Consider the following 22,127-nt stretch of genomic DNA (forward strand, 5'->3'; position numbering starts at 1 on the left):
CAGGCCCGGAGCGAGTGCCGAGCACATCGAGTGGCTCTTGCCGCGAGGCCCCGCCCCCTCCCCCCGCGGCTCTAAAACGCCCTGATCCCGCGTGGGATTGCGCTCCGTCTGCCCTCTCCAGTCTCATCCCCGCCGACCCTCACAGTAACCCCACCGCCGGGGAAACGGAAGCTCAGAGAGGCTCTGCAACTTGCCCGAGGACACACAGCTTCAGAGCACACCAAGCCGCAGGGCAGCGACTGGCGGGTCTCCGGCAGCCTCTGCGGGGTTCTGTGGCCCCGGCGTCTGGGCCCCAGGGCCGATCATGGGGCCAGCCTATTGAGAAATATGGTAAAGGAGGGAGCGTGGATGAGCTTCCTGGGGCGGCTCAGGATGACAGGAGGCCGAAGTCCAAGATCAAGGTGCCGGCAGGTCTGGATCCTCCCGCCCCAGGCGTCCCCTCTTCTCTGGGGCTTGCAGGCAACCCTTGGCATTCCTTGGGTTGTAGGCCCATCCCCCCATTTCTGCCTCCACCCTTGCCCGGCTTCCCCTGTGCGCAGGTCTGTTTCCAGATTTCCCCGCCAATCATCGGCTTAGGGCCCGCCCTAATCACTCCCGGTAGTAAACTACTCCTGCCAGGACCCTGTTTCTGAGACACTGGGAAGTTTGTGGGGACAAGGGCACCAGGAAGAGGCCTGCTCCTGGCGGTCACTCCTTGTTTATTTGGCGGAGGCAGTGACAACAGTGGGAGGGCTCAGTGGAGACCCCAGCTCTTCCCAGGCCCTGAACCCCGCGCACCCCCACTCCGTGCCCCCTCTTTATCCGGACAGCAGGGAGGTGGGTCACTGTCTCCCCGCATAGCCTGTCTGCCCCCTGCAGTTCTGCCGGGAACTCTGTCCACACTCCGTCCACCTGACGACCAGTCACTGGGCACCAGCCAGTGCCAGGCCCTCAGATAGGCACGTAGCGTCCTCAGGGGCACGGAGCTGGCCAGCCGGCCCCCCAGATCCCTACCGTGACCTAGCACTTCCGCTCCTTCCAAGGTCAGGGGGAGAAGCCTACTCCTGACACGGAGGGGCTTCCAGGGAGGGGCCGGCCAACAGGCCGGAACTGCCCCAGCCCAGGGCCTGTCCCCTCCTCAGGGCCTGGCTTCGGTGCCCCACACTCCAGGAGGCTCCCCGCAAGCACCTTGCTGGGACCTGTTCGCAGCGACGACTGCTAGACGGGTGCCGGAGGCTGCGCCCACTCCGTGTCTGGGACAGCCAGTGTTGGCGGGCGCTGGCAGGGGTCCACGGGGACAGCCCCCCACCCCCACCCAGTCAGCTGGTCTGGGACCCCTGAGAACTACGGAAGGGAAACTGCACCTTGTTCTTGTCACAGAAACCACCGTTGCACACGCCAGAGCCAGGGCCGCACAGGTTACTCATTGACAGACTCCAGGGCTGCGGACAATGGCGGCCTTATCCCCAGCGGGCAGCACTTTCCGCCCCACTGGATCGAACCACCTAGTGGAGCACGGGACCGCCCCTCCCGCCAGGCTGCCCACAGCTGCCGGCCCCGCGGCCCTGGGGGATCACTGACCTCGAGCTGGCGGCCAGCTTGTAATGGACTCTGCTGTTCCCGGAGAATGATTATTGCTCGTTCAGCAGGGGGCTGAGATGGGGGTGGGGGATTTCAGCTGCACAGATAGGAAAGGTGGGGGAGGAACTAACGTTCTGGGGAGCCCTCTTGCGTGCTGGGCTGCTTCACAGGGACCCTGGGGTTCAGAACAGGGCCTGGCACCCGGCAGGGACCCAGCTGACGCCCCTGGAGGAGCGAACCCCCTTGGTGTCTGCTCTTCTCCTCCTTCAGACGCACGGATGCAGGGAGGCCAAGTCTCTGTCGAGGAGCTCGTGTCGGGGGGCCGTACCTCCCACCCTCAGTGGGTAGCCTTGCTCATGACATCACAGTGCAGGCTGGCCTTGGGGAGAAGGCCCACCCAGCACCAGCTGGGGCCGCTCAGCCTCAGCCTCGGGCCACCCCATCCCCCCCGGAGGAGATGCAGGAGCAGCAGACAGGCGGGCACTGAGAGTCAGGGGCCAGGCCGGGAGGTGGGGGCACCTCCTCATGCCCTCTGGGTGGGTCAGTGGGGACCGGGACCTTGTCGGTCACAGCGGACCAGCGGCCCGAACCTAACCAGCCGCACCCCCTTGACTCAGGGATCCCGTTCCTGGGGATTCACTTTGCAGCATCCTTTGCCTCTGTGCCTCGCAGGGGCCGCGTCCCTGAGCCAGACTCGGTCCGTTCACACCCTCCCCTTTGTCCGAGACTCACCCTCCGCTGGGACAGTAAATGCATCTCCCTGGGAAACGTGAGCGGGGGTGGACACCGGCCAGCTCTCCTTCCCCAGGGGAGGGCCGGCGTTCCCAGGAGAGCGGGGAGCGTGGGCGGGGGGGGGGTTGGCACCGTCAGAACGAAGTGCAGCCCCAGGCTGTCTCCTTCCCTGTGTCCTCTGAGCGCCTCGGCCTCGTCCTGCCGCAGACCCGTGGGCTGGCGTCTGCGTGCGACCCTTCGTTTCAGGGCACAAAGCACTTTGGGGATGGGAAAAAATTACTGTCCTCATTGCAAAGTTGAAAGCAGCGTCTTAACGAGTTTCCCGTGGTCGGGACTGCGAGCCCCCAGCTCATCACGCAGCCGGAGCCGCGTGAAGAGAGGGAGGAGGCTACATCAGGCCTCCGCACCGCAGGTGGCTCTGCGTGGGGACTGTCCTGTGCAGAGGGGGACGCTGGCAGCCGACTGGACAGCAGCACCCACGTCCCCGGAGGGGGCGGCCATAAACTCCTCCCTCATCACCCCATGTCCCCCGGGTCAGGGGTCTCCCTGCTTGAAAACCACTGCTTTAGATCAGCGTTCATTTTGCTTCTCTGCGTTTCACCTCGGACGCTCTAGACAGCACAGTGGATCGAGATGCAAAAGTTGGGCCCTGGCTGGTGTGGCTCAGTGGATGCAGCACCGGCCTGCAAACCAAAGGGTTCGATTCCCAGTCGGGGCACGTGCCCGGGTTGTGGGCCAGGCCCCCACTAGGGGGTGCACGGGAGCCCACCACTCGATGTTTCTCTTCCTCTCTTTCTCTCTCCCTTGCCCTCTCTCTAAAAACAAGTTCTAAAAATCTTTTTTAAAAAAAGATGCAAACGGCAGACAGGAAAATGACCGAGGCCGTGTCTCCCTTCGACGAGGACGGTCTGCGGGACGAGCAGGGGAGACGACGCCCTTCACTGCCCCGCGGTGTGACGGGGGACCGGGCCAGGGGCGCGCTCCCGGGGGGCCCCGTCTTCCCGAGCAGGTGCTGCGTCTCAGCGCACGCATGCACTGGTGCCTCCCGTGCCGCGGGCGCCTCTGCGTCTGGGCTGGGCTGGTGTGAAGTGGGCGGTTGGGAGTGAGGACGCGGTGGCACCCACAGAACCTCGGGGACTCGGGGAGCTGTGCCCGGCTGCTCCTCGCTGGCTATGACTTCAGGCACCTGGGGATTCCTCTCGGTGTGGGCGTGGAGTCCCGGGGACAGACGCCGGGACTTAACTGCCTTGGGAAAGGGGTCGCCGCCGCGCTCACACCCTCCCCGGGTGAGGCCAGGGTTGCGCGCCAGATGGTGCCGGGCCAGGTGACCGGTGCGGGTCAGCCCGGGCCCCCGTGTGAGGCCACAGTGCATGGCGGGGACTGCCGGTGCACGGGGGTGCCACCCGAAACCGCCCTGCTGCCCGGGGACAGCATCGGGAATGCCGCCCCGGTGCAAGTTAGAAACCAGACGTCTGTCGAGGTGTCTCAGAGAAACTGCCCCCACGGCTCCCGACGCCACTTGGGGGCTGCGTGAGGGCCGCCAGCACACGGCCCGTGTCCAGCCCAGTTCGCTCGGTTCGCTGGGGGGAGCCTGACCACTGGAAGCACACACGACCGCCGGCGAGGACGCATGGGTGGCAGCAGAGCCTGGACCCCGGGCCTGACCCCATCACCCCCGCCCCGGCCCCCTGAGCTGGGCCAGGACGGCGCAGGCCTGTGGGAACAGCCGCGGTGGGCCCACAGCGGGCCGGGCACCGCGCTCGGCGGACAGGTGGTCCTCATCAGAGACCGTGGAAAAGGGGTCACCGGCCCAATTCACAGGTGGGGGAAGTGCGGCGGGGCTCGCTCGCAGGGCCGCGCCCATCGAAGTGGTCAGTACGGAGGCGAGGCCCGTGGTGGGCGCAGCGGGGACCCGTCCTTGACCCCCTGACCTGCCGATGCCCCCAGCCCCTCTCCAAGGAGACCCTGCTGCCCCCTCCGCCGGCAGGGGCCGCCCGGCCCGGCCCGGCTGTCGAGGGAGCCGCGGGCCTGCAGGCGAGCTGCCCACCAAGCGGGGCCCCGCCGGGCCGGGCGGCTCCGGGAACCAGCTCAACGGGATGGTTCCCGCACGGGCACCCCCGAGGGGCCCTGCGCCCGCACCGAGGCCTGGACCCCAAGCCCAGCATGGCCCGAGGGAGCCCTGGCTCCACCTTCCTGAAGGAGGCGGCTGTGGGGGGCCGAGCCCCTGCCCAGGACCCAGAGTTCCCCGCCGGCAGCACCCCGCCCCCCCACGGCCCCGCAGTGCCCACCAGGCTCTGGGCTCAGGCCGCCCCTGCCCAGCAACCCCGCCCCGGTCCTCACGCCTCCAGACTTCTCTGGGGGGGGGCCCTCTGGGGGAGCCTCCTCCTCCTCGGATCCTCGGCCCCTTGGCCCCCGATGTCCCCACCCTGCCCCAGGGGTTTTCGGGGACCAGGTCACTGCCACCGCAGCTTCTCCCTTGGGGCTGTGGGGCCCCTGTCTGCTGGCCGAGCCTGGCACACAAGGGCGCTCAGTGGGCGATGCCGAGTGGAGTGGGCTCCCCTGGGCAGACAAGACCCCCGGCCGGCACGCAGCCCCGGTAGCAGCGCCCTCTACCCCCACAGCTGTGCAAGGGTGCAGGCTGCTTGCCAGGTAGTGAGCGCCCCGCCCCTGGAGCTGCAAAAATCGAGGCTGGGTGTGGGAGAGGCCCTCAGTCCCTGGGCTTTCTGCAGGGGGCACGGGCGGCGCCCCAGGTGCAGGCCCTGCGGTGGGCGCCCTGTCTGTGCGGGTGGGGTCCGGCTGCCTCCTGTCGGCGCAGGCGGCCTGAAGCAGGCCCAGCTGCCTCCCCGACCCTCCCGGCTCATTGCCGAAGCGGTGCCTCTCCCCTCCCAGCCGGGCTGCCAGGGCCGAGGGGGGAAGAGTGCGGCCCAGACAGACGGCAGCTCGTAAACCCAGCCACCTGTCAGCGGCGGCCCTGGTTGCAGGGTGGGCCCCTCGGCCGTCAGCCCCGCCCCGTCCCGGTGCAGCCTGGTGCCTCCTGCAGGCCCCAGGTGACTGCCCTCAAAGCCGCGGGAGCAGACTGTGGCTCAGGGTGAGCTCACGTCGGGGCCGAGGCGGCGGGGGCCACTGCTGGCGCCTGGGTGAAGGCCCTGGGCTTTGAGGCGTCTGCTGGGCAGACCCTCGAGGGCCAGCGCTAGGGGCTGCACACCTGGTACCCCCCATTGGCCCCTCAGACAGGAGCTGGGCGGACACCAGGTGGTGGTGGATTTGGGAAAGGCCCACATGCCTTGCACCCGTGGGGCACCGAGGAGGGCGGCTCGGAGCGGGGAGGGCGGGCTGCTCCCTCCGGAGCCGGCGGGATCCCCAAGCCCCGGGAGTCCTGGTTTGGACGGGGAGCCCAAGGCGGGGGGCATAGACCGGCCACGGAGATGCGTCCTCTCCAGCGGGCGTGGGACACCTGCCCCCAGGGGGCACCCAGCTGCTCCCTGCACAGACTCGACCCCACATTCCACACACGCCTGTCGCTTTAAGCCGCCTGGCTGTCCCCTGCAAACTGCTTGTTCCACATTCTCGGGGTGGTGGGGTGGGTGGGGTGCTGGCACGCCCTCCCGGAGGCCTACAAGGCACAGGGCGGGACCATGGGCCCAGGCAGGGAGCTGGGGCCCCGCCACTGCCGTCCTCATGGCCCCGCTGCTCCTGGGGCTCCTGGTGCTCCTGGGAATCTGGGTGCTGCTCCGCGCCCGTGCCCCAGGCCCGCGCTGGCCCCCGGGGCCTCGCCCACTGCCGCTGGTCGGGAACCTGCACTTGCTGTGGGCAGCCCGGCAGGAGCACGCGCTGATGGAGGTGAGGCAGCGGTGGCACCATGGCTGTGGGGGCGGCCCGCCCCCTCCGGGGAGGCAGAGCCCCGGCTTTCTGGGACCCCCGGGGGTCAGGAGGTCTGTGGTCCAGCTGGGCGCAGGCCCACGGGGGACCCTGGGGCCCAAGTGCCTACCCTGCCTTGGGGAGGGCAAGACGCCCTGCCCCACCCCGAAGGAGACGGGCCACTGAGAGGGCAGAGAGCCGGGAGGGCTTCTGGGAGGAGGCCGGCCTGCCTGGGGCTCCCGAAGCCCCTTGGAGAGTCTCCTCTGACAAGGAGCCCCTGCAGGCCACGCCCCGCCTCCCCGGTGCCTCCAGCTGGACACCGCCCCAGACCCTGCTCCCCCTTTGTGGCTCCCGGGATCCCCCCTTCCCGCCTGCCCCCGCCGGGGCCCCCACCCGGCACAGCACGGCCTGAGGGCCCCAGGCAACCCTCGCCTGTCCCACCAGCTCGCGGAACGGTACGGGCCCATGTTCACCGTCCACTTGGGAGGCCAGAAGACAGTGGTGCTGGCCGGCTACGAGGCGGTGAGGGAGGCCCTGGTGGGCACGGGGCGGCAGCTGGCCGACCGGCCCCCCATCGCCATCTTCCAGCTCATCCAGGGCGGCAGGGGTAGGTGCTGGGGGGCGGGCCCTGGCCGGTGGGGAGGGGCGGGGTTGGCGCTGGGGGGGCTGAGCCTGCGTCTCCGGGGGTCGCCCCCGTGTTGGCCGCAGGCGTCTTCTTCTCCTCCGGGGAGCCCTGGAAGGCGGCCCGCCAGCTCACCGTGCGCGCCCTGCACAGCCTGGGTGTGGGGAGGGGGCCCGTGGCTGGCAAGATCCTGCAGGAGCTGAGCTGCCTCCTGGGGCGGCTGCACCAGTATGGAGGTGAGTGGGGGCTGGGGACGCCCCCTTCCTGGGAGCCCTCCCCACTGACACCGGCCCCCGTCCCCCCAGGCCGGCCCTTCCCCCTGGCCCTGCTCGGCTGGGCTCCCTCCAACGCCACCTTCGCGCTGCTCTTCGGCCAGCGGTTTGACTACCAGGACCCCGTGTTTGTGTCCCTGCTGGGCCTCATCGACGAGGTCATGGTCCTCCTGGGGACGCCCCAGCTGCAGGTGAGAGGGCCCCACTCCCCGGCCGCGGGGTGGGGACAGGGAGCTGGGTGCCAGCCCGAGACGGGTGGGGCGGGCCTGTCGGTGGCTGGCCAGGAGCGAGCTCCGGCCCACGAAGGCAGCACAGGTCTCAGACTGGTCCTGTCCCCTGCACAGCTGGCCGTGCCCCAGGTCAGTCCCTGTGCGGTCTGGGAAGGGAGGGGTCTTGGGCTGGGGTCCTCCCCTCCGCTCCACACACCTGCCCAGAGGTGAGGGCGGGACCAGGGTCTGGAGTCCTCAGCACCCAGGGGTGGCAGATGCAGGTCCCTCTGCTCCCCCCAGCCCCCGGGTCGCGTGCCTGTCCTTATCTCCCCAAACCCAGAGCGCCCGTGTCCAGTGGTCAGCACCGTTGCTGACGTAACGCACTGAGCCACCGGGGCTGGGACGGTGGCGTGGTTCCCGGGCAGGCGGCCACGGCCCCGGCCCCCTCGAAAGCCAAGCTGAGCCTTGGGGATGGAGGCCTGCAGCTCCCAGCCATCCCTGGGCCCCACGCCGTGCAGGTGCAGCCAGCCTGGCACCTCCTGAGCGCTGACCGAGTGCTGGCCAGCTGGCCAGCTCAGGGTCTTGGGGGTCAGGGGTGGGGGGGCCATAGCTGAAGGTGGCAAACTCCCCTCCTCTGACAGCTGGCCGCAGACTCAGCCCCCCACGGCGGCACTGCTCTCCCCTCCCACCAGCTTGGGGTGGGGAGCAGGTGTGGCTGCAGGGCCTGCTGCGACCTACAGGAGCCCCCAGGGGTGCTGTCTGTCACCTGGCCCCTCCTTGCTGCCCTGGGAGGGGTCCAGGCCGAGTCCCACGAGGCAGGGCCGTGGGGCCCCCGTGCCCAGCGCCCTTTTGTGGGCTCCAGTGGCTTCAGCCCCATCAGCGGGGGCGAGAACGCAGCGGCTGGACCGACAGACAGCCCTGCAGCAGGTGGGGCGGAGGGGCCTGCACCCCCACCCAGCTGTCCTGTCCTCTGCCCCAGCTGTTCAACATGTACCCCTGGCTCGGGGCCCTCCTCCAGCTGCACCGGCCGGTCCTGAGGAAGATCGAGGAGGTGCGTGCCATCCTGAGGGCCCTTCTGGCGGCGCGCCGGGGGTCCTGGCCCGGGGGAGGCCCTGTGTGCAGCTACATGGATGCCCTGATCCAGAGAGGCCAGGTGTGGACCGGACCGACCCCTCCCCGAGGGGCCCGGGGCCGTCCCGGGGTGCCCACTGCTGGACAGTCCATCTGGTCCCCACCCGATCCTCCATCTCCTCCCTGAGGGCTTCTCTGAGCCTCAGTCTCCCCACCTGTGAAATGGGGTTTCGAGGAACCTGCCTCGGTGAGGGGGAGGGGCGGCTGGGAGAGTGCGGTGGGCCAGGACCCAGTGGGTGCCCCGGGGAGCCTGGCTCGGTCCTTCCCGCCAAGCTGACTTTTACTCTTTTTCTAGGGCTCAGGGCTGGTGGCGGGGGGAGGGGGTACCATGGGCGCAGCCCCCTGCTCAGCCCTGCCCACCCCCACCTTGCAGGGGAGAGACCCCGATGGCTTGTTTGCCGAGGACGACGTGGTGGCCTGTGTCCTGGACATGGTCATGGCCGGCACGGAGACCAGCTCCGCCACGCTGCAGTGGGCTGCCCTCCTGATGGGCAGGCACCCGAGCGTGCAGGGTGGGTGTGCCGGCTGTGCTGCTCGCCCGTCCAGTGCCCAGTGGGCGGGGGTCCCCCGGGGCCCGGGGAGGGGGGCTCGCAGGGACGCCGGTGCCCACCCTCTCGCCCGCAGGCCGAGTGCAGGAGGAGCTGGACCGCGTCCTGGGGCCCGGGCGGCCGCCCCGGCCGGAGGACCAGCGGTCGCTGCCCTACACCAACGCCGTGCTGCACGAGGTGCAGCGGTTCATCACTCTCCTGCCCCACGTGCCCCGCTGCACGGCGGCCGACACCCGGCTGCGCGGCTACCTGCTGCCCAAGGTGGGGCGGCCGGGCCTGGCCCGCAGCCCCAGGCCCGGGCCCAGTCCCCACCACCCCTCACTCTCGCCTCTCCGCTGGGGGGCGGGGCCCTGGGGTACCTGCTGCCGGGGCTCCCTCCCCTGGGGCGGCGGGGGAGGGGCTTCAGAGCAGCAGACCTGGGTCCTTGCGCCAGGGGAGTGGCCCTGCCCCAGCCGGCTAGGGGGCCTGCCCCGGTGGGCAGGGCACCCAGCCTGGCCGCCTGCTGCCGCACCTGCAGGGCACCCCCGTGGTCCCCCTGCTGAACTCCGTGCTCCTGGACAAGACGCAGTGGGAGACCCCCCGCCAGTTCAACCCGGGGCACTTCCTGGACGCCCACGGGCGCTTCGTGAAGCGGGAGGCCTTCCTGCCTTTCTCCGCAGGTGCGGCGCCCCCAGACCCGCAGCCTGGGGTCTCACCCCCCACCCCCGGGCGGCCTGGTCACCGGGCACCTCAGGCCCGTCCCCTGCCACCACTCCCACCCCGCCTGCCCGGAGATGACTGGGTCCCCGTCACCGCAGGCCTGGCCCCCAGCTCGCCCTCCCCCGGCCGCCCCCACCCCAGGCAGCCCCCACCCTGGGCCTCCGTCTCCCCACAGGCCGCCGGGTCTGCGTGGGGGAGAGCCTGGCCAGGACAGAGCTGTTCCTGCTCTTCACGGGGCTGCTGCAGAGCTTCCGCCTGCGGCCCCCGCCCGGCCTCCGCCCCGAGGACCTGGACACCGAGCCCACCCCAGCCTTCACCATGCGGCCGCCTGCCCAGGCCCTGTGCGCGGTGCCCAGGCTCCAGGGGCGCTGACGGAGGGTCTGCCCTATGCTTCAGACAGACCCCCAGGGCCTGGGGAGGGTGTGGGTCTCAGCCCCCACCCCCCGCCCCTCCTCTCACTGCAGCCCCCGCCCAGCCGCAGCCTGTGCAGCTCCGCCGAGCCCGTCCTGGGGCCCTTGGGGGCAGCCCACCTTCCAGGCCCCCACACCTGGTCCTCAATCCGCTCCCTCCTCTCTCCCAGGACAGCCAGGCCCCGACCTCTGTTCTGTTCTTCTGTCCCCCCTCCCCCGGCCCCCCCCCGCCCCCGCCTGCACCAGGACCGCCCCCTACACCCACAGCCCATTGGTGCCACCTCTCCTCACAGTCTGTCTGGCCCATGGGATCCTCGCCGCCACTGCCCCGGCCCCACTGGGCCCCACTCTATGGCCTCTCCCCCCGCCCCGTCTCCCCCATGGAGAAGCAGGCCAGTGAAGTGCTGGGGTCACCCCACCTGGGAGCAGCCAGGCCCCCACACTAGGCAGCAGCTATACACCACCTCAAGTGGGAGAACAATTTAATAAAGTCGAGAGTGAGCGCTTCATCTCACTCACCACCGTGGGGCCCGAGATGGGGGGCGTCCGCTGGCCACACACCACACAGATGGGACGGGACGCCCCGGTCCTAGGGACTGCACGGGGCCTGCCCCCACCAGCTGTATGGACAGGGCCGGCGCCCTGTAGGCCGGGTGGGGAGCACAGGGGCCTCATGCAGGACCGAGGTGGGGGGTGGGGGGGGCAGGTGGGCCCTCCGAGCGCCTGTGCTCAGCACCCCTGCCTCCCGGTCTCCAGGGGAAGGCCCTCGGGCCGCGGGCCCCCAGCCGCACTGCAGCGGCCTCCCGGTGCGTGAGAACCAGAGTGACGTGGCCAGCAAGCCGTGAGCGAACTCTCCGGGCCACGCTCAGGCTGTGGCCTCCACTCCCAGGACTCCGGGGGAGGCGTCGCCGGGCTGACCGGCACCCGTGGGGTCCCACTCCAGAGGCTGGAGCACACGTCCCAGGGGGCCCGGGGGGGGCCTTACCCCAAAGCGCCTCTGGCTTTACACCTGGCATTGTGTGCCCATGTGCGCATGTGACTGCAGGGTGTGCACACGTGTGTGCATGCACACAGGCATGCCTGTCAGTGTGAGCGTGAGATCTGGATCCGGCTGCACCAGCAGGCAGGGCTGGGCACCTCTGGAGCTGCAGCACGGCGCGGCGGGTGGGCCAGCAGGCCTGGGTGTTGGGTGGGGTGGGGTGCCATGACCCTCAGAGACCAGGGCTCTGGGCTGCAGGCGAGTGGGAGCCAAGGCCCCAAGTGGTCAGCAAGGGACCTGCCCAGGCCCCTTGGGACAAGTGGGCCCCTCCTCGGCAGGGCCACTCCCCTCCGGGCCCTGCTCCGCCCAGGAGCCCTCCCCAGCGTGGTGCTTCAGGGTGGCCAAGGCTGAGGCCCAGATGCCTACGGGGCATCACCGGGGTCAGGAAGCTGCTTGAGGCCACGGCACCCCCAGAGGCTGCCCCACGGCACCTGCAGAGGGGGCCCAGCCAGGCTCTGGACGTCCACAGGAAGACCTGGCCTGACCGTGGAGCAGAGGGTCTACAGGTGCCCGACTCAGCGGTCATCAGCACTGTCCCGTTTGAAGCTGCTTTTAGATTTTACTCAGTTCGAGAGAGATGGGGAGGGGAGCGGGAGAAAGAGAGGGAGAGCAACATCAGTGCGTGGCTCCCTCTTGCACCCCCCACCTGGGGCCCCACCCACAACCCTGGCATGTGCCCTGGCTGGGAGTTGAGCCGGCGACCCCTTTGGTTCGCAGCCCGCGCTCAGCCCGCTGGGCCGCACCAGCCACGGACGCGGCGGCGTCTAAGATGTTGCCTTTATTGACTTTAGGGAGAGAAGGGGGCGGTCACTCAGCCGCTGGTTCTCGTCTGTGCCCCGACCGGGGTCGGACCCGAGACCTGGCATGTCGGGGTGACGCTCCGACCGCCGGAGCCGCCAGCCAGGGCAGCGCTGCCCTTCACAACGTCCCCCGGCCGCACCGCGAGGTTCCGCGCTCCGCACCCACTGCGGCCCCGCGTGGACGGCCCACGGCTGGTGGGGAGCAGGCGCCAGCTGCTGAGACCCCGGGCAGAAACCGGGCGTTCCCCCGCAAACTCCCTCCCGGGGCCCCAGGCCGCTGCTCGGGGCGCGTGTGCTGTGAGGGGTCAGAGCCTGTGGCCGCCTGTTGGCCGCTCTGGCGAGAGGGGCCGCAGCAGGAGGTCCTTCCAGGGGTCGCCGGGGCCCCACACCCGGAAGCCCCAGGCCTGCTGGTGACCCTGCTGGCCCCACCAGCAGGAGGTGGTCCGCGGTGGGGCCCCCCAGGCTGGCAGGGGCCCTTGCGGCCACAGCCCCTAGGAGAGCAGCTGCAGCACCTGCCGGACGCGCCGAGTCTTCTCCAGCAGGGGCGAGCCCGGGCAGTCTGCGCCCACGTGGTCCAGCTCCCACATCAGGGATTCGGCCTTCTGCACGGTCACCTTGCGGGCCTGGCCCTGCAGCCCCTCCAGGTAGGCCAGCATGGTGGGGAAGTCCTCCTCTGGGACCTGGACGGGGGGTGGCGAGGGCTGCTCAGTGGGCCAGCAGGGGCTCGGGGGAGGACGCTGAGCCTGGGGGAGCAGATGCTTATGGAGTGGGCCCCAGGTCCTGGCCTGTGCCCACGAGGGGACTGTCCAGCCCACAGCGTCCTGGCGCCAGGGACTGAGGGGCCCAGGTGGCTAGGCAGCACCTGCAAAGAGCCCACGCCATACGTGCCCCTGTCCCCAGGGCTGGCGGGGCCGCAGCCCCGCCCGGGAGGCTGGTGCCGTGACATGCAGCGAGCCACCCCGGAGCAGGTGTGTCTGGAGGCAGAGTCGAGGAAAAGGCAGCGGTGCGACCTTGGGGGCTGCAGACGCGTGACAGCGGCCTGGGCAGGTGCGAGCTCCTGAGGCCCAGGATGGCCGTGCGGCCCCTTCGGGAAGTGAGGGGACAGGCGGGAAACCAGGGGCCAGGGGTCCGTCTTGAGCTCGGTCAGTGCCTCCCCCGCCTCAGGCTCAGACCGGCGGCCAGTCGGGAGGACGGACACACAGACGGAGACACACCGACCACGGAACGAGCAGAGGACCCAGGAACCACCCGACTGACTTCCCACAAGCTGCCGAGGCCGCTCAGTGGGAAAACACCCTTCCCTGGAGCGGGCGGACGTCCGCACGGGCGGACAGGAGGCTGGGCCACGCCGGGCGGAGACGGGAGGGGGCTCAGGGGGACAGATGGTGACGGGGAAGCAGTGCGGCAACAGACAATGAGTAAACCCGACCTCCGTGCACCTGGGCGAGGCCATGGCCGCTCCGAAGCGACACCAGGAGCAGCTTAGAAAGCAGAGAAATCAGGCCCCACCGAGACGAAAACCCTGAAACGGCGAGTGCCGGGGACTGCGAACTCTCTTTCCTCGCTGAACGCCCTGGCGCCAGGGGCCGGGCGCGGCGAGGGCAGGGGTGTGGGAGGTCCGCTCTGCTCACCTCTGCCTCCCCGGGGCCCGGGGCGGGGATGGGGGGCTGTGTCCGGGGCACGCACCTCATGGCTGTCGTACATGTGCAGCAGCAGCCAGGTCTGCCGCGTCTTCTGGAACCTCCAGTCCTGCTTGCGGGCCCAGCTGGGGAGGCGAGGGCAGGGCTCGTCAGGCGCCAGACTGGGGCGGGGGTCTGCTCACGCTGACGGGCTTGGGCGGCCTCTTCTCAGCTGGGGATGGCGGAGGGTGACCGCAGGGGTCCCGGGGGGACCTTCCCAGCCCAAGGGTGCAGATATGGAGCAGGGGGTCAGGGGTCCGGGTGGGAGGATGCACCCACACCCTTGCTGGGGTCCTCGGCCAAGCCGGGACGGAAGGGCCGGAGGGCCCCAGGGCCATGTCCTGCCCACACAGCTCCCTGGCTTCATAGGGTAGCTCTGAAGGGAGGGGCCTGAGCTGAGCACGGAGGGGCACAGAGAAGGCAGGGGACAGCCAGGAGCCCTGGCCCCAAGGGCCACATGGTCAGGGTGGCTCAGATGCCAGGGCAGCCGGGGGAGGGTGTACGCCCTCCACTCTAGCTGAAGACTCCCGGCCTGCACGCGGACGGGCGGGGAGACCTGGCTGGTCCCTGCGCACGCACGGCTCGGGAGCACACACCGCCCGAGCGCAGACCCAGTCCGTCCAGGGCCCGGGAGCCTCACGCGGCCGCCACAGGGCAGGCCCTGGGCCGGACCGGACCACCCAGGGCTCTGGCCTCGATTCCCACCTGGGTTCAGCCTCCCGTCAGCACGGCCCCGGGGGACTGGCCCTCTTGAACCCGGCATTTCCCACTCCGGTCCACCCCCGTCCTCGTGTGTCCTCCCGCCAGCTCTCCGGTGGCAGATCCTGCCACCCCTCCCCGGCCTCACTGGAGCATGTCGCCTCACCTGAGGGATGGAGGCAGGTCCCTTCCGGGGTCCGGACAGGGCCGCAGGCTGCAGGCGTGGGGTGGCCTTATGTCTCTTGCCCCTGCGCAGGGTCACCTCTCAGCCAGCCCACCGTTCTGCCCAGAAGCTGCCCTGACCCAGAACGAGCTGCCCCAGCACGCTGGGTCCGTTCCCACCCGCTCCGCAGAGCACGCCTGTGACCGGGGGCACAGCCTGTCTCTCGCCACGCCCGCCTCCTTCTGGCCCCACTGGCACCCCGTGGCTCCCACAGGCCGAGGAAGGCCTCACGGAGGAATGGGGGCAACGTGCCTGGAGATGTAAGCCCCTCCGGGAAATCGCCGGCTTTAACGGAAAACCCTGATCTCCTGTCTCCTGGACGCCCTGAGTCCCAGCCCTCGTGGGGACAGCAGCTCAGGGGCAGAGCCCAGCCGAGCCCACGGCAGCCGCCCTCCTGCTGGGACGGACGCCGCTGTGCCGCGGAGGCCTGCAGCCCCCAGGCCCCCGAGACGACGCTGGGAAGCAGCCCACAACTGGCAGTGCTAGGAGAGCCAGGTTTCAACCAGGTCCCTTGGGCCTGTGCCCCTCCCAGGTGTCCAGGGACCTGGGGCACGGCACGGCCAGGCCCCGCAGCGGCCACAGCCTCTCACCTCCGGAGATAGTCCAGGGCCAGCTGGGCGCCGGAGGGCCGGGCCCTCGGGGGCTGGGCCGGGGCTGCGCCCGCCTCCCGCAGCCGCTTCCGCTCCTGCCTCCTCCGCTCCTTCTTCAGCTTCCGCTCCAGGACCCTCTTCTCCTCCGGGGTTGGCTCCGGGGCCGGCTCCGGGTCCGAGCACACACCTCTTCCCTGCAAGGCAAGGGGACCTGCCTGTCAGGGGCTCCGGAAGCTCTGCTCTCACCCCAGGCCCCGGAGTGAGGTCTGTGTTGGGGGAGGGGAGGGAGGGGCTGCTCAGGGCCCCCTGCCCCGAGGCCCAGGGGCCCAGCGCCACTGTCCCTCTGAGCCACCCCTGTGCCCATCAGGGTGGCTGCCTCCCTGCCCCTGCAGGGTGCCAGGCCGGCTGAGAGCGGACCTCGGTGGGCATCTCCTGAGCCCTCCCGACACAGGCTCCTCGGAGGGCAGCGGGAGGGGCGGGCGCCGACCCTCCCTGGGGCTGGGGGCCCCAGCTCTCCTCTGGCTTGCAGGGCTGTGGCCGCCCCACTCGCCCTTCCCCCAGCCACCTCACCAGGAAGGTGCAGACCCCTGCCCCAGCTAACCAACCGCCTGAGAGCCACCCTGGCAGGGGGGGGGCAGGGGAGGGCGACTCCACGCTGGTCATCGGGGGAGACGGTGCCCCAGTGCGCTCACTCTGGTTCAGGCCCCAGGCTCCCGGGGCCGGCTTGGGCCCCCTCCTCCCACGGGCCCCACATAAAATGCCAAGACCTTGACCTCTGTGTTCTCTCTCAATACCCCCATTTCTGGAATCTTCTATAACCAAGAACCTCCACATCTGCCCAGCCGCCTCCCCCTCCTTAACACCCAGGGGACTGGACCAGCGTCAGGGCCATGGGCAGGGGCGGGGGGGCAGCCCTGCCAAGAGACGTGTGCGCGCTCCGCTCCTGGGGTGGGGCTCACAGACCGGCTGGCCGGTGGAGCCTCCAGACGGGCCTGGGACACAGTGGCCACGGTCCCCCACTTGCTGTGCAGGCAGAAACCTCAGCTGCCGCCAGAGGCTCGTGGGGTGCTTGTGCCAGATGGGGGTGTGCCACGGTCCCAGGCAGAGCCCGAGTGCCCATGGCCATCAGCCCGGCTGTGGAAGGCGCAGGCACCCCCCTGCAGCTGGCAGGGGACACCCTGCTGCTTGGCCAAGGTCCTGACGAAGGGTCAGGGCTGGGCAGGGGTGGCCTGGGCCCTCCTGGCAACACCAACTCCAAGGGAGGGGGCAGGTTCAGAGGTCTGGGGGTGGGGGACACCAGCCCCGTGAGGGGGCACCTCCAGGACCCCAGCTGTCCTAGAACAGGTCTCTGCCACTGGCCACCACCCGGAGGGGCCCGGTCAGGTCTTGCTCTAGAGGGGAGCCACGGCTACTCCCCAGCAGCTCCCTACACTCCGGCAGGCCCAGGGCCCCGGGGGCAGGCCCAGGCAGGGCAGCAGGAAGGAGGCAGATGACGCCGCCTGCGTGGGCCCAGGTGGAAGGGAGGAGGGGTCTTAAGGAAGCCACAGGGGCAGGGACGGGTGGACCTTGCTGGCCCAGGGCACACTGCCATGCCCACCCCACAGACCCCTGTGGACGGCCCGTTTTCCAGGGCAGCCTGCAGGTGCACGGTGGGGAAGTGGTAGATGCAGAACAAGAGGGCAGGGGATCCCACCCCGAGCTCTCTCTCCTGGCCTCTGGGGACGGGACACCCAGTCTGCGACGCACTCTCACAGGGAGGCCTGAGTTTGAGGGCATGTGCAGAGCACGGGGGCTCGTGCTGGCACCCACGCTGGCCAGCAGCCACGAGCAGAGTAGAGTGCAGCTCGACTGAGGGGCACAGGGAGGGGGCGCGCCCGCTGCCCGCCGGGCCAGGTCTGTGCACCGGGCAGCCTGTGCCTGCGGCCCTGCCCACGGGAGGCCAGGGCTCGCTCAGGCAGAGCAGGTACGGGCCAGGGCCGCCCACAGCGCCAGACGCGGCTCCCGCCCCCTCTCCTCTCTCTCCTCTCAGAGACGGCCCCTAGTGTGGCCCCCGGGGGTTGGCCTGGGGGCCCCCGGACGGGCCAGGCGGGCTCCCTGCCCAATGAGACGGCAGGCACTCCACTCACTCAGCGGGGGCGGGGGCGCTACCCCTCCACCCCGCTGCCTGAGGTCTGACCCACACCCACGCTCGCAGGGCGTGCCTTCCCATCGGGTGGCGCTGTTGACGAGCTGACAGAGTTGGCAGAGCGTGTGGGGCACCCGGCTGAACAGTCCGTCCAGCTGCCCTGAGCCTCGGGGCTGGAGGAAGTGCTGCTGGGGGTCAGCCCCGCCCAGACACAGGCATCGAGCCATGGCCGCGGCCGAGCGAGGGTCAGCGGCAGCTCCGTGTTGCAAAGAGAGGCCCCTTGTGTCCCTCGGAGCGGCCCCAGGGCGCTGTCCCTCACGTGGAGGGCCGGGGGAGGGGGCTGTGGCCCCGGGTGCCCTGGGAGCCCGGGCAGAGGAGCTGCCTGCCGAGGGCACAGGGGCGAGGCTGCTGCCCTGGCCGGCCGTGCTCGGCCGTCGCTGACCCGGGGAGGCTCGCTGGGGCAGCCCCTCGGTGGCGGAGAGTGTGGACACCCCCTGGGGCCAGGGCCTGAGCTGGCCCAGATCCGGCTTTGGAGAGCTAAGGCGCACTCCCAAACCCTCCGGGACTTCCCGCTGGGAGACTCGACACTCAGAATGAGTCCCCGAGGCATGGGAACAGTGTCCCCGGTGGGGTCTGCAGGGAGGCCCACAGGGAGGTGGGGTGGGAGGAGGCAGGCCCCGAGGCAGCTCTGGGCCCCAGCAGAGGAGGGACTCTCTGCCCGTCCATGTGACAGCCCCTCCGAGTGGCTAGGCTCTCCCTTTCCAGAGTGCCGCATGAAGACAACCCCGGCAGGAGGCAGGAGGCCAAGAATTAACCCTGACCCCACAGTGACCCAAACCCTGGAGGCCGTCCCCAGGGCCCCAGGCACACACACGTGTGCTGGGCTGCTCTCTCAGGCCACTCCACCGCCCGGTGCCCGCCCACCAGGTCCTCGGCCTGAGCCTTGGCAGGGGGTCAGAGGGCTCAGAAGCTCCAAAGGGGAAGCGGAGCCACTGCCCAAGCCTGCTGCTGGCAGAGGGCCAGGGCCAGAGGGAGGTGTCTGTCACCAGGCACAGGGAGCCTCACCACGGGGCAAGGGGGTGGGGCGGCAGGGCTCAGCCCTCCTCGGGCAGTACCACACTAGGGGTCAGGAGATGGCCTGGGGTCACTCCCGCTCCTCCAGTTTACAGGGGAGTCCAACCGTTGGGCGTCTCGGCCATGCTGAAAGGACAGCTGTCTCGGGCCACAGTACTACACTGTGACACAGCCACAAAACACGAGTTTTTCTGCAAACTCTCGACTGTGCTGGGTTGCAGGTCGGACACCCTGCAAGCGCACCAGGAGGCAGCGGATGCTCCGACACAGGGCTGGCCATAGCAGCAGCACAGGCGGCTGCGCTCAGACCCTGCCCCGGAGGGAAGGGCCTGTCGTGGCACCGCTGACCTGCCTGGTCCTCGCCAGATGCCATTGGTTGGACGGCAAGACCCCAGCAGAGGCAGGCTGAGGGCTGGCTGGCCGTAGCACCTGGGTTTCCAGGTGGAGCCCCCCCCCCCCCCAAGCCCAGGCAAAACCCACCCACCCCCCACCCCGCACCATCAGTGGGCTGGGAAGTGCACGTTGACAACTGACGAGTGAAGCGGCAAACCAGCCGCGCTCGGGGCGACGGCCAGGTTTGGGGAAAGGATGGGAGCGGGACAGGGGCCGCTGGTGGGGGTGGCGTAGCTGCAGGCTCTGCCCTGTTTGCACAAGTGGACAGTCCCAAGGGCAGCTGCTGGCCAGAGGCCCCTTGTAAGTCGCCGTAGGCTGCTGCCTGCTGATCCTTCAGGTCTCGGTAGCCCAAAGCCAGCCCCACACCTTTCCAGCCGAGAAGCCTCCATTCTCCTGTCCCGAAGCCGAGGTGTCCTCCTGCACACGCCAGAGGCTCAACGGTGACTGGACTTAAGACCCCAATTTTTAAAACTTAAAATGGTAATGGATGGTAGTAATTTACCTTTTCTAAAATCAACCCAGAACAGAAAGCAGAATATTTCCCACAATCCCTTTTTAAGATTTTATTTACTTTCAGAGAAAAAGAGGAGCAGAGAGGGAGAGAAACATTGACGTATAGCACCCCTTCCTGGGGACCTGGCCCACAACCCAGGCCTGCGCCCTAACTGGGAATCGAACAGGCGACCCTCTGGTCCAAAACCCTTTACTTTGCAGTAAGGAGATGTGCCCCTCGGGCCCTGCACCCAGCTTCCTGGCGCTAGACCCGCAGAGCCGGGGCCCAGGCCCCCACCAGGGTCAGGTGCTCCTTTCAAGACCAGAGCCGCACAGCACACACTCTGATACATCCCTGTTGACGACACAGAGAAGGCAGGTACCCACAGTCACGGTCTCCGAAGGCTGAACTCCCCAGCCTTCTTCCCTGAGCCAAAGCCCCAGGCCAGGCCAACGGGTGTGCCCTGCCTGGGCTGCCGCCTTGAGGAGCAGTAGCCAGCACCCCCCCCCCCCCCCCACTGGCTGGCTGCAGGGTCCTCACGCAAACGAAATCGGCTTGAGAACTTGCGCACCAGCAGCCCAGGAGGCTGATGCAGTGAGGACCCCACAAGCTCCGACGGAAGCACAGCCGCGTCCCCGGGGGCGGGGGACTCCGTGCAGCGTCGTGGGCCGGGCGGGCGCTGAGGCGGACGCGGGCTCTGGCCCCGAGGAGCGCACAGCCGACGTGAGCGAGCTCCTGGAGGACAGGGAGCGCGGCCGCCCCGCAGGGCCGGGCGGGCGGAGGCCTCCTGGTGGCGCCGGGCTTCTCTGCGGGGCTCCTGCGTGTGTGTCAGGGGCCCGCGGACCTCGTCCCGGCTGCTGAAGGGCATGAAACAGAACCCACGGGACACGCGTGGAGAGACGGGAGAGAGAGAGAGAGGTCGCCAGTCCTTCGTCACCCCCGACAGCCAGTGACTGCAGGCAGAGCCGGGCGCGGGCAACACCGGGCCGGCGTTCTGCCTGGATCGTGCCCATGCCACGGTGGTCTGCTGCCAGCAGTCGCAGTGGAAGGGAATGCTGAACCGCAGCTGGAGAGGGAGGAGATGAACTTTCTTGTGCAGGTTCAAACTCCCCAAATTTGAGAGATGGGGCTGAGAGCGGAAACCTGACCCCTAAGCCCTCGGCATCGCCCCCACTCGACACCCGCCCGCCGGGGAACCAGGCCAGCCTCTCCCTGGGACACCCTCCCTTCCCAGCTCGCAGGGCACCTGCTGGACCCTCTTCCCAGCAACACCCACAGGCACCCTGTCCCGGGGCTCAGATGCCAGAACACGATGGAGCCACCTCCTTCCTTGGCTTGGTGACAAGGACTGACAGGAAAGTCTTGTCCACGGTCTCAGCACAAGCGCGGGCCAGGCCAGGGCTCCGGGAGGGCCTTCCACACTGACCAGGGCTTTGGCTGACGAGGGTCTGCCTCCCTGCTGCCGGGGGAGCTAGGAGCCGACACCCAGTCCCAGCGCCTGCAGTGTGGGCACGCTGCCCTCGCCAGAGATGGCTGCAGCACAGAGGCCACCCAGGGGGCCAGAGCCACCCCCCCCCCCGGCTCTCTGCTCAGCAGGCTGTGTGCAACGAGACACCTGCAAACAGGAGACGCCAGGCCATTGGGGTGGCCACAGGAGCCCTCTGGCAGCTGAGCTGAATTTCAGAAGAAACACGGAAAATTTAACTTTATTCTTGCGTTTTAACTCAAGAATTAAATGTTAAATGCCAATACGTATATCACACAACGTACAGCTCCAGGTGCCAAAGCCAGGTGGGAGGAACCAGCCCTACAAGACCTTTTAAGTGTCCCTGAAGCTCTGAAGTTCAGCCTGGGACACAGGCCAGGACCTACAGGTCTCCCGAAGCTGCACGTGACCAACTTCTCAGTTCTCCTGGAGAGGCGTAGCCCCAAGCTAGCAAGGAGGGGCCTCGGTGTCTGCTGACTGGGCCAGCCTCTCCCCTCCCCCACTCTCTGGAGTGTGGGAGGTCCCCTGAGGAGCACCCCTGGCAGGAGGCAGACCTACTGGGTCCCGGGAGGGCGGTTTTCCGAGATCCGACTGGGTTCACTGCCACAAAGTGGGACTGTCCTTGGTGGGTGTCACGGCAGCCCCTCGGGAGGCCGGCTCCCCAGGGCAGGCCGACACGGGGACGGTGTGTGGCTGGGAAGAGGGGGCAGAGCTGAGCCAGAGGTCCCCCAGGGTCTCCTCAGGGCCCTGTGCCCGGGAGGGGCCACAGTCCCTGACAGCAAAGGCACCGGTGTGCCCACTGGGACCGGGGCTGGCTGGGAGAGGCAAATGGCAGGTGTCCGCGACAGTGCAAAACACATCCCCTTCCCCTTGTAAGCCAGAGACCAGTCACAGCCAGCCTCTTCTCTGCCACAGCTGGCCTGACCGGGGGAAATTCCAGCCAGCAGCCCCCACCCCCCAAGGAGCACGCACTGGTGGGCCTGCCCAGGGAGGACACCTCAGCACCGTCACCAAAGGGCCTGGGAACAGCACAGACCCAACAAGGAATCCAGGCCTCCCCAGCGCCCCGGCCCGAGCACTGCCCTGGCTGTGGCCGAGCTGTGTGTGTGAGGGGTGCGCAGCACCCGGCTCTGGCACGACTCACGGGACGAGCCCGCTCAGACGTGAACAGTGGTGCCCGCAGGCTGCCTGCTCCTGTGCTGCTGGGCAGCCTGGGACGTGGCCTCCAGGGCCTCGCTGGGTCCTGGGGGGATCACAGCACACCGTGGGGACGGTGGGGGCTGATGGGGCGGCCTGGCCACAGCTCTGTCCTCACAAGGGGTGTGAAAGAGAACGGTTTTCCCCCGCCGAGTCTGAGCAGGACCCAGTCCTTTAGGCCTCGATGAGCAGGAGGGGTCCCTGGACCCCAGCCCAGAGGCAGCCCAGGCACTGGACACAGCTCCTGGGATGCCACCCCCGGGGGAAACAGCCAACCGCACCACAGAG

The 22,127-nt window shown here is 69.2% G+C and overlaps 2 protein-coding genes across 3 annotated transcripts in view; one reads left to right on the forward strand and one right to left on the reverse strand.

The window, feature by feature from the left end:
- Nucleotides 1–5,765: 5,765 nt before the first annotated feature.
- Nucleotides 5,766–10,054, forward strand: LOC114509095 (cytochrome P450 2W1). The gene is made up of 9 exons (XM_028527156.2): nt 5,766–6,132; nt 6,595–6,757; nt 6,859–7,008; nt 7,078–7,235; nt 8,233–8,406; nt 8,758–8,896; nt 9,009–9,193; nt 9,450–9,591; nt 9,807–10,054. The coding sequence occupies exons 1-9, from the start codon at nt 5,971–5,973 to the stop codon at nt 10,001–10,003; spliced, it is 1,470 nt and encodes a 489-aa protein (XP_028382957.1). The 5' UTR covers nt 5,766–5,970; the 3' UTR covers nt 10,004–10,054.
- Nucleotides 10,055–11,889: 1,835 nt separating this feature from the next.
- The window catches only part of C13H7orf50 (chromosome 13 C7orf50 homolog), a 50,111-nt gene continuing 39,873 nt past the window's right edge, over nt 11,890–22,127 (reverse strand). Inside the window, exons 3-5 of one of the 2 annotated variants that reach the window (XM_036014816.1) lie at nt 15,072–15,265; nt 13,567–13,645; nt 11,890–12,560 (exon numbers count right to left, since the gene is read on the reverse strand). In XM_036014816.1, the coding sequence (XP_035870709.1) occupies nt 12,372–12,560; nt 13,567–13,645; nt 15,072–15,265 (462 nt within the window). In that variant the 3' untranslated portion in view covers nt 11,890–12,371. Of the gene's footprint in view, nt 12,565–13,566; nt 13,646–15,071; nt 15,266–22,127 lie in introns of both variants that reach the window. The other variant, XM_036014817.1, reaches the window with a different exon arrangement.

This window comes from Phyllostomus discolor, chromosome 13, assembly GCF_004126475.2.
Source record: "Phyllostomus discolor isolate MPI-MPIP mPhyDis1 chromosome 13, mPhyDis1.pri.v3, whole genome shotgun sequence".
Classification (NCBI taxonomy): Eukaryota; Metazoa; Chordata; class Mammalia; order Chiroptera; family Phyllostomidae; genus Phyllostomus; species Phyllostomus discolor.

What these genes read in the sequence shown, in the direction of transcription:
- LOC114509095 (XM_028527156.2), top strand. Translation starts at nt 5,971, where the DNA reads ATGGCCCCGCTGCTCCTGGGGCTCCTGGTGCTCCTGGGAATCTGGGTG. An exon ending in TGGGGACGCCCCAGCTGCAG is followed by an intron (nt 7,236 to 8,232) that starts GTGAGAGGGCCC and finishes CCTCTGCCCCAG; the next exon opens with CTGTTCAACATGTACCCCTG. An exon ending in CTTCCTGCCTTTCTCCGCAG is followed by an intron (nt 9,592 to 9,806) that starts GTGCGGCGCCCC and finishes GTCTCCCCACAG; the next exon opens with GCCGCCGGGTCTGCGTGGGG.